General features: G+C 45.7%; 1 protein-coding gene across 2 annotated transcripts in view; it reads left to right on the top strand.

Moving 5' to 3' along the window:
* Dscam (DS cell adhesion molecule) overlaps window positions 1–9,910 on the top strand; it is a 563,284-nt gene that overhangs the window by 116,761 nt on the left and 436,613 nt on the right. For both annotated transcript variants that reach the window (XM_026777546.1, XM_026777547.1), the window contains exon 3: window positions 1,652–1,798. In XM_026777546.1, the coding sequence (XP_026633347.1) occupies window positions 1,652–1,798 (147 nt within the window). The remainder of the gene's footprint in view (window positions 1–1,651; window positions 1,799–9,910) is intronic.

Consider the following 9,910-nt stretch of genomic DNA (forward strand, 5'->3'; position numbering starts at 1 on the left):
TATTGATGTGGGGAGGGGACCAGAGATGAGTTCCAGGGTTGATGCGGGTGAGAGGGGGATAAAGGAGAGTATGCCAGAGAGTAAGACAATGCACTAATATGTCTGTATTGTCGGAGAACAAAGAGTAAGCTGGTTGAGAGTCAACAGTTTCATCCATGCTGTGTCCTCTATGAAGGCACTCAGCGTGTCACTGCTGGCTTCCCTCAGCAGTCAGTCCTCTTTCAGAGACATCCCCTCAGTACCCTGGACACTCCACTGGGGGCATTTCATCTCTTCCCTGGGGCATCAGCCTCTCTAAAAATTTTCATGGCCAGTTTTCTTGACCCATACTTGTCCACTGAGTGACATCCATAGAGGAAGCTGATCGAATGATGAGGTATTTCATTGCCTATCTAGAAAATTTCAGACTTGGAAGGAACACCTTGAAGATGCCCTTTCCGCCGTGCCTGATTTAGAATTGAGTGAATAAAGTTGGAACAGAGAAATAATCCGAGCAAGGTTCATCATTATCTCATTAAGCCTGGCACAAAGACCGGGTCCATCCCCAGCTGTTGGGCAGGTGGTTCACCCAGCCTGCTGAGCAGACACAAAGCTACCTCAGTGGCTACATCCATAGCCCCAGACAGGAGGTATCCCATCATCACTTGTGGTGCAGGTGGAGCTAGGAGCTTTCTTCTGCCTTGCAGGTAATGTCGGGCAGGAGAAGGATTTTAACCCAGGCAGTTGGGCGTGCTGGGTGGGCACCGAACCCCCCATGAGCCCCAATGTGGCCAATATGCAGAGAAGACCCTTTGGACTCTTTTTGGAATATTCCTATGATTGGGGGTATTTGAATAGTTCCCAGAAAAATGATGGTCTCCCACACAGGTTTTAAACATCTTTGAAGAGTTTATGTCTAAGGAATTATTTTTCTTGTTTTAATCTTTTCAAAGATCTCTCTTTTTCTCTCTTTCTTGCTCCTTCGAATGAATGTGTGAGTGCAGGCATGTATGTGTATGGTCAGCGAGCACCCTTACTGTTAGTCCTTACTGTCCACCTTGCTTGAGATGAGTCTCTTTGTTCTTTTGTTACTGTTCAGATCAGTCGGTCTGGCCTGTGTGCTTCTGGGGGATCCTTTTATCTCCACCACCAGTCTGACCTTAGGAGCACTGGGATTATAGCCATGCACTATTTTCGCTAGCTGTACATGGGTTTGGTGTATTTGAACTCAGATCTTTACACTTGCATAGCAAGCATTTTACCCACTGAGTCATTTGCCCAGCCTGAGTTTTTTGAGTCTTACATTCATTTCCTAATTACTGTTACACCTGGGTCTTCAGAAGACTAAGAGACACTAATCCCTAGAATCTGCCCCTCCTCCTCCAGGAAGCCGAGGTCCCCTCATGCCTTCTAATGCTCTCCATAGGGGCCCAGTTCAATGTCTCAGAATAGACTCCTTTAGGAGGTGCAGGGTGCAGCGTATTGCTAATGAAGTGGATGTTTGCCTAGGTGATGGAAGACAGATGAATACACTTGCGGATTTCTCTCTACTGCCTGTGCTATGCAGTTGTCACAAAAGGGAGTGCCGTGCCCTTTGCATTAGAACAGCATCTTCTTGTCTGGAATAGACTCGTCTATGCATCTTAACAAGGATCCTCTCTCTGCCTTCCAGTTTTACGGGAGCCCTATACAGTCCGTGTGGAGGACCAGAAAACCATGAGAGGCAATGTCGCGGTGTTCAAGTGCATTATCCCCTCCTCGGTGGAGGCGTACGTCACTGTCGTCTCATGGGAGAAAGACACGGTTTCACTTGTCTCAGGTAGGCTGAGCAGTATCTCTTGTCATGAGGCTGCTTCAGAGGTAGGAATTGGGCTTCCATTTGTGTGTGATAGAAGGAAGAATTCCTTGGTTGATTACTTCAAAGGGTGAGCCTGCCTTGGTTGGCTCCCTATTATAAATAAGCCTGGTGGCATGCATGTGGTGGGGTTAACATACCCGCTAGTATATGGTGGTCCACGTTCCATACTTATTGAAGAACTGGCTAATTAAGGGATATCAATTACTTGTACTGTGCAAACTTTTATGGGAAAATTGTGATTTTATTTCTGCTTTTAAAAATCAGGTAAGTTGAGTATTGTGTCCCTGAGACACTTCATTGATACAAGTGTGCTAATATTCTGGAACTGGCGTGCAAGCAGAAGCCGTGGTTTCTATTCTGTTGGTCCTCTTAAATGTAGCAAGAGTAATGTTGTATCACTGACTTTGGACTCGCCGTTTCTATTGAGAATCTATGTTCTATGCAGAAATTGATGGTCCTATGGGAATAACTTTTGGGTCTGTACTGGGTGTCTAGAAGTGCCAGGCCATCTCAATCAGCGGGAGATCACAGTTTGTCCACTGCCAGTACTGTTGAAGTTGGCTTCTTGCCCTATGTTCTTGACCTGGAAAGGCCAGCTGAACATAGTGACCAGGCTTCCCATCTTGTGTCTCCTTTCATGGTGACTTCTGGTGTCTTAAAAATGTGTTGCTGCTGTGGGGAATAATTCTGATGTATGGTATGTTGTTACATGCAGAAAGCAACTTCTTTGCTCTCTGTGGTCTCCATGAAATAGGACAAGGAGTGTGCACATATGCACACACATGCATGTACACACATATACACTTATATATACATACACACAGAATACACACAGATATCACACACATACACCTATACATACATCCACTCCCCTACACATATGCATACTCATCACACACACACGTACACATGCATGCACACACACACACACACACACTTCCTGAGTAGCTATAGCATCCTGTCAGTTCATAGAGACAAGCTACAGCTCAGCCTGTCATGGAGATGCCTTGTTTTTGTTTCTGCTTCATGATTACCTTGGTGAGATCTGTCAACTGTCACTTCATGTAAAATAGCCACTTGAAAGACCCAAGTGAAAATGAAGGTATGTCATCCTAAAAACACACTGGAGAAGAAACACAGAATTGCAGGACAGGCAAGAGGCTGTAGTTTCATTTTTTTTGTTTGTTTGTTTTTGTTTTCATTTACGTTGCTTTTTGTTTGTTGGTTTTCTGTCCTGGGGTTGAGCACAGACATCGCACATGTTTAGTAAAAATCCAGCCACACAACTTAATACTCTTGTGCTTTTCATTTTGAGAAGGGTCTCTATATGTCATTCTTGTTTCAGCCTTGTAAATAGCTGGGATTATAGGCCTGTGGCACAGCAAGCCTGGCTTCCTTAGTGGCTTAGAGAGAACTTGACACCCTCACACTTCAGTGGATGATAAGTGTTTGCTGCAATGCTGATTAATCGTGTAATCTGTTATGGTCTGACAAACGCTGAGTTTCAGAGATGAACGTGATCGTGGCAATGAGAATAAAGACTCGCCTGCACACCTCCGCACTACAACATTTATGGTTTGATGATCTTCATGTTTTCTCCTTGAGAGTCTGTATGGCAAACCGGGATATTCTGAGGCAATCATTTACTGGTTCAGTGTTGAAGAGAAGGGGCTTTCATATTGACATGGTTAAGCTGAGAGTCTCCTGGGAGAGAAAGAAAGGACCCCATGCTGACATTGCTAGATATTTGTGTCCCAGGAGAGGAAACCTCTTCTTGCTGCAATGGGTAGGCAGAATGTATCCCAATAGGAGACTATCTGGAACTTTGCCACTGTCCTCCTCACTTTGGCCTGAAGATTATTCCCGTATCACATAGCAACACATCTGGTTCAGGCCTCAGCATCTTCCCTGGGAGAAGTCATACTTGGACATAACACCTGCCATCTCTGTTCTTATGTAATTCGTCAAGGTAGTCACAAGCCCAGTGAGATCAGGGGATGTGGGCCTGAAAGGAGAGCTGGAGAGATGGCAATGGGATGTTATCTTATGAAAGAATCCATCAATGAACATCTGTTTGTATGCCAGCCAGGGAGAGACAAACAGACTCTAGACATTCATCCTGAATATAGCAGGCCTACAATTAGGCTGACTATCTTATGACTCCGTAGCTGTGTTAAGCTCTGTCAGTAGAGGTGGGTGGGAGCGTAGCTCTGTGATAAGGTCCACTGGTGCTTATGGGTGCAGTGCACCCACTGAGGGGACAAGGTTATGTGGTCACCGGGGTTGACAGAAGCCATTAACAATAGCCAGTATCTTGATAAATGAGCTAGTTTAGGATGGCTTGGGTGGAGAAGGCCTCTGCTTCTCTCTGGAGGTAACTTGGGGCACAGGGTATGTGAAGGCAAGGTAGCTCTGTGAAAGAACCATGTTGGGAATGAGGGGTGGTGGGGTATGAAGGCTGAGCTGCTGGGATGATGCCCAGATTCTTTGCAAGGGAGACCTTGCACAGCCTGCGGTCCCAGGCACAGCAAACGTCTTCTGAATCCAAGTTTAGCTCCAGAAAAAAAGTCTCAATGCAACATGCCCTGTTGGTGGTCACCAGAAGGTGAACTCATGTTTCCTGCATTTCATCTGCAAGTCTTGCCAGGTTCCTTAAGCTCTATCCCATGCTGCGCTCAGACCAGCTTCCCTTTTCCTGTATCTCCATGGCAGCCTAGGCTTCCAGGGCATTTGGTTAGAGCATCTGTCCAAGGCAGCATTCCTTCCTGGAGCATATCACCCGATTTAGCAGTGACTTCTCCCGTGGAAAACCTGGTATGAGTTCCATAGCAGTGAGTTGGTTCAGGAAACTGGGTTAGCTTCAGGAAGATGTTAGCCCCTGATAATCAGGAGGGTCCCAAGAGCAGCACCAAGCACAGTGCCTCCCTCCTGAGACTTCTGGCAAGCCATTCTGGTCTCCAGGGTGCTGTGGGGCTCAGCCTTTAACGCCTGGGGGCCACTTGAGTTCAGAGCAGCCAAAGTGCTTTGAGAATGTGAGCAGCAGGTTTGTGCACATCTTTGGACCAAAAGGTCTTTGGACTTTGGAAATGGATATTTGTCTTTCTGCAAGGGTGCACACATACACACAAGCACACGCACGTGCACGTGTGCACACAGGAAGGTTCCTCAGTATACTAGTGGAGGAACTCCCCTTATCTTATTTGAGACAAGGTCTGTGGTTGTCCACTGTTGCTGTGTCTCTTATTCTAGGCTAGCTGGCCTGTGAGCCTCCATGCGTTCTCCTGACTCTACTTCATCTCTCCATAGGAGTGTTGGGATTACAGGCTTCTATATCCAGCTTTTGGTGGGAATAGAAACTCAGGTCCCCACACTTGTTTTGATAGTGCTTTGCTCACTGGATGTCTCTGGACCCCCAGCCCTTGAGAAGTCATTGCTTTTCGATAAAACGAAACTTGAATCACTGATGCCTGACTACAAGAGGCTTCTGATTTATGTCTGTACCACAGTACATTACTTTCCTTCACCTTGGCTGAGAAAAATAAGCAAGAAGAAACAGGACTGGTCCAAGGGACTCTGATAGGAGCATCTGATGTGATTGGCCCAATGGCCTCACTGCATATTGATTGGGCTGTATGCACCAACTTCTTTTTGGGGCTGGGATGAGAGTGGGGATGGTGGAGCCTTCAGGTGGCTGGAGGCCCACTCTGAAACAAATTTTGCTTCTTCTGTATTCTTGAAGTTTCCAGTATCCAGCACATGAATGAGTTCATTTCTTTTGGATTATATTTGCAAAGAATACTTCGGTAGCTTAGGAGTGGAGTCCTATAATTACCTCAAAGATCATAATGTCTGATGGCTCCATTGCTGCCGCCTGGGCATCTCTCATCCCACATGGCTTCACCTTTGCTCTCAGCCTCTGGTACAGCGGATAGCAGGTTAGAGCTCTTTGTGTCCAGGACAGGTACATACCACCAACCTGACATCCTTATAAATATGGTGGACTCTGACCCACTGTCTTCTTAACACTACTGAAACAAGAACAGTGAGTCATGGGGGCTGCCTGCCTGATTTAATGCCCTTTGTCGCATCCTTTGTCCTGCAGAGCAGCAAAAGCCCTTTGAATATTAATGCAGCACCATAAAAATATAGTGGTTTGGCTATCAAAGTGCATGGAGTTCTTGCCGCTGCCAGGAGCCTTAAGACACAATCCTAGAGAACAATGGCCCTGTCTTTCTTTGTGGGTTTCGTCCCTGATGCCCATTGAGAATTTCCTCCCATGCAGGGAGGCAGTAGTGTGGGGGCCTGGCACTCTATCTCTGCTTCTGCTGATAAAGTTGTGAGAGTCTCCCCAGGGGCTCCGGCATACTAACATAAAAGACATAACCAAAGGGGACCAGATTTTGGGAAATGGAGAAAGCAGACACAACTGTTTCTGCAGCAGCTGCCTCCCTCTGTAGACTTTGCTAGCTGAAGACCCCTGTTTCTAGATGACCCGAGAGCTTTATCTGATAGGATTGGTAAGTACAGGTCTAAGGATGACTGTTTCTCTCTTCCACATTTGGGATAAAAGGGAACGGTTTTCTGTCCCTGTGAAATATAAAATGACACAGACCAGCAGTTTGCATGAAGCCTTTGTGTGTGAAATGGATAAAACCATGTCTGTATGTCATAGATAACCCAGGAGGTGACTCTGAGGAGCAGCCCCTGTCAGGATGGTTTCTCTCCTAAAGAGCTTAGAGAGTGCGGTGTACTGAGGGACCAGGAGAATGGGCAAAAGGCTTCAGATCACAGATGATGTTGTCAGGGGAAGCAGGGAAAGTTCCAGAAAATGGATATTATTTAAGAAAGCCTTTGCATTTTAGGAAGGAAGGGAAAATAATTAAAAGGCAGCTAGAGTTAAGCAAATTGGGGGAAGCTTCCCTTCGGCATACTTTATCCAGCTGTGCCGAGAGTTGCTTGGATATTCATTCTCATTGGGGGTGAGATGCTGGGGTCAAGAGCTGTTCCACAGTGCATGCTCCATGATTGCGTCTACCATCTGAACACAACATCTCCTTTCTCAGTGTTGAGAATTTAATTTTACAACCAGTGCTGAGTGTTTCCAAGGCAGTCTGCTACTTTGCTGTGTGAGTTGCCGTCTCATTGACAACCATGACATCCAGGAGTCAGAGGGGTAAGGAGGTCATCATTCATGCGAGGGAAAGGACGAAACTGTCATCGGCAAACCTCATGTTTGATTTCAGAGGTGCCAGGGTGAGCGGAAGAAGCATTAGTGGAAGATTTGTAAAAACCAATGAAGATTGAGTGGAATGTTCCCGCTTTTATCCATGTATGTGATATGATTTTACTTACATTGGCTTTCAAATAGGAACCTCATTAACAGCACAGAAAGTGGCCTCAGCATAGGGGCTGGAGTCTGAAGGTTTGGGGATGTGGTGTGTCTGGCCTGCTGGAGCCCTGAGAAAGCTCGTGAGGAGGGAGGGAAGTGCTTCCATTTGAACGCTATTCATTATGTTTCATGGGGTAGGTTGTTCACGGCTTCGGTTATCTACATTCTATCACTCCAAGTGTGATTGGAACCAGGCCACTTGTCATTCTGCTGGGTTTTCTGAGGACCCTGATGTTGGAGGAGAGAGCCACTTGGTTGTTCCTGGCCGCTTAGCCCCAAAATAATCACACAGAAACTGCATTAATTAAATCACTGCTTGGCCCATTAGATCTAGCTTCTGATTGGCTAACTCTTACATATGAATTTAACCCATTTCTATTAATCTGTGTATCACCACGTGGCAGTGGCCTACCAGCAAAGTTTCAGCACGTGTATTTCTGGTGGCGGAGGCTCCATGGCATTTCCCTTAATCCACCCTCTTTCTCCCAGCATTCACTTTAGTTTTCCCCGCCTATCTCTGTTCTTTTGTCCTATCACATGCCAAGACAGTTTCTTTATTCATTAACCAATAAAAGCAACACATAAACAGAAGGACCTCCCACACCACCCTGGGATGCAGTCATGTGTTGTCAGCAATTGGGTTCAATGTCTTGAACAATTCAGGAGACCCAAAGACCCTGAACACCAAAGTCTCCTTCCAAGAGGAATAACTACCCTCAGTACTAGAAGTTGTGCACTGCATATCAGCATTCAAAACCAAGGTGCCAGAGACAGGAGACACAAGCACAATAGTGTTTTTGCAAAAGAGAAAGGAACAGTGAGTTAGCATGTTTAGCCCAAGCTGAAGGTTGTCCCAGGAGTGGCATTGGAGGTGTCCATGTGTACTGGTGTATTTGACATGTGTATGGTATATGTGGGGAGTGATCTAAGTGTTGTGTGTGTGTGTGTGTGTGTGTATATGTGCTGTGTATGTATGATGTGCATAACCATGATGAGTAAAACTCAGTGCAGGCTCCTTGCAGCAGACTCCCACCCCTCCTCAATTACTGTTCAGTATTTCCAAGAGAAGATGACTTTTAGTTGCTGTGCAGAGTACTGGCTGGGTCAAAGGGAGAGGTATCTCTCTCCGGTTTCAGCTTCAGCATCCTAAAGTGGGTACTCATGGCTTCCTAGGTCCCTAAAGGACAGGAGGCTGAAACTTCATGTTGCTTCTCTCCCATCTTAATCTCTGCCGTCAGAATCAGTCCCCTTCTTAGATATAGTCTCCAGGAAATTCTGTGTGTGTGTCAAGGATTCCTAAAATCATGCCAGCTTTGGCCACTTGTTAGAACCCAGAGAGCTTTGAATACAGTTAGCCACACCTATGCTGAGGCTGTTAAAGAAGGGACTCAGCAGAGAAACGGCACCAGGGACAGAGCTGCGAGGACGCCAGGTTAGAGCTCAGTGCTCTCTCCATGTAGTGACCTGGGACAATCTGAATTCTACCAGCACAAGCCATGGTGGGGCAAGGCTTTCATGGGCAGGCTGTACAGGCACTTCATCCCAGATGCTCTGGGGAAGCACGTATTCAGCGCTAACTTCATTTATTTACGCAGTTCAGGCAAGGGATCACTCACACCCTTTGAAGTCCTTGTTCCTAGAGAATAGCAAAAGATCCATCATGCAAGCTTCCCGCTATAATAGCAACCATCTTAGAGCCACTGGGCTGTCTCTCCCTATACTGCACAACTTCTTTGTGTTGGTGGCTCAATTGTTTCATATACCCACACACAATTAGATTTTTTTTATGTAACCATGAAAATCACTAAGAAAGTGAATGGATATGATGGCTCTAATGGCAATAATCCAAATATTCCCAGCCTCAGAAGAGATCTTACTCTGAATGGCTTACATGTCCCCTAAACTACCTGACTGGTACCTATCTTGCTTCTTCTCAGTGAACATGTGTCTGGATTTAGTCTGTCCATTCTACTGTCTCCCTCCATGGGATGTATAGATCTTCATGTAAGAAACAGGTGTCCATCGTGGTCCAACAGACCTCCTTTGAACCCAAGCACTTTCTCTAGTCTCCTGTTCAGCTATGAGTTTTCATTTCAGCAAAGCTGTAGAAAGTGAAGGGATCATTCAAGCACAGTCTTGGGCAGGAATGACTGCTAAAACCGGGAGTCATGAGGAAGACTAGGCTAGGCTGTCAACTGTAGTCAAAAGCAGACAAACAAACAAAAAACAAACAAAACACCCCCAGAAATGGGATTCAAGATTTACAAATCTAATTTTTGACTATTACCGTTTGTATCGTACTCTCCCCACTGTGCTTCTGAAACACACAATAGTTGTCAGTGTGGTACTCATAAAAGTTGAAGAGCAAAGATAACTCTAGAAGAGTTGTAGAAACACAGGGTACGGAGGATGTGGGTGAATAACCTGGCACCCTGTTCTGATGACCCTGAAGCAATGCTACGAACCAGCAGTCTACAGGGTTTTATTATAACAAACAGTTTTTTACTGACTTGATAAAAGGATTTCCTCAAATATAAATTAGACAATGGCCTAAAATTAGCAACAAACTGATATGAAAGGAAACAGATTTTTTTTTTTGCTTTAACTGTCATAGGGGATTTAGGGCACAGGTGTACAAGAACACCTAGGGGCACAGGTTGTTAAGTAGCTCTCTGTGACATCAC

The sequence above is a fragment of the Microtus ochrogaster genome, unplaced genomic scaffold (genome assembly GCF_000317375.1).
Source record: "Microtus ochrogaster isolate Prairie Vole_2 unplaced genomic scaffold, MicOch1.0 UNK72, whole genome shotgun sequence".
NCBI classification, from domain to species: Eukaryota; Metazoa; Chordata; class Mammalia; order Rodentia; family Cricetidae; genus Microtus; species Microtus ochrogaster.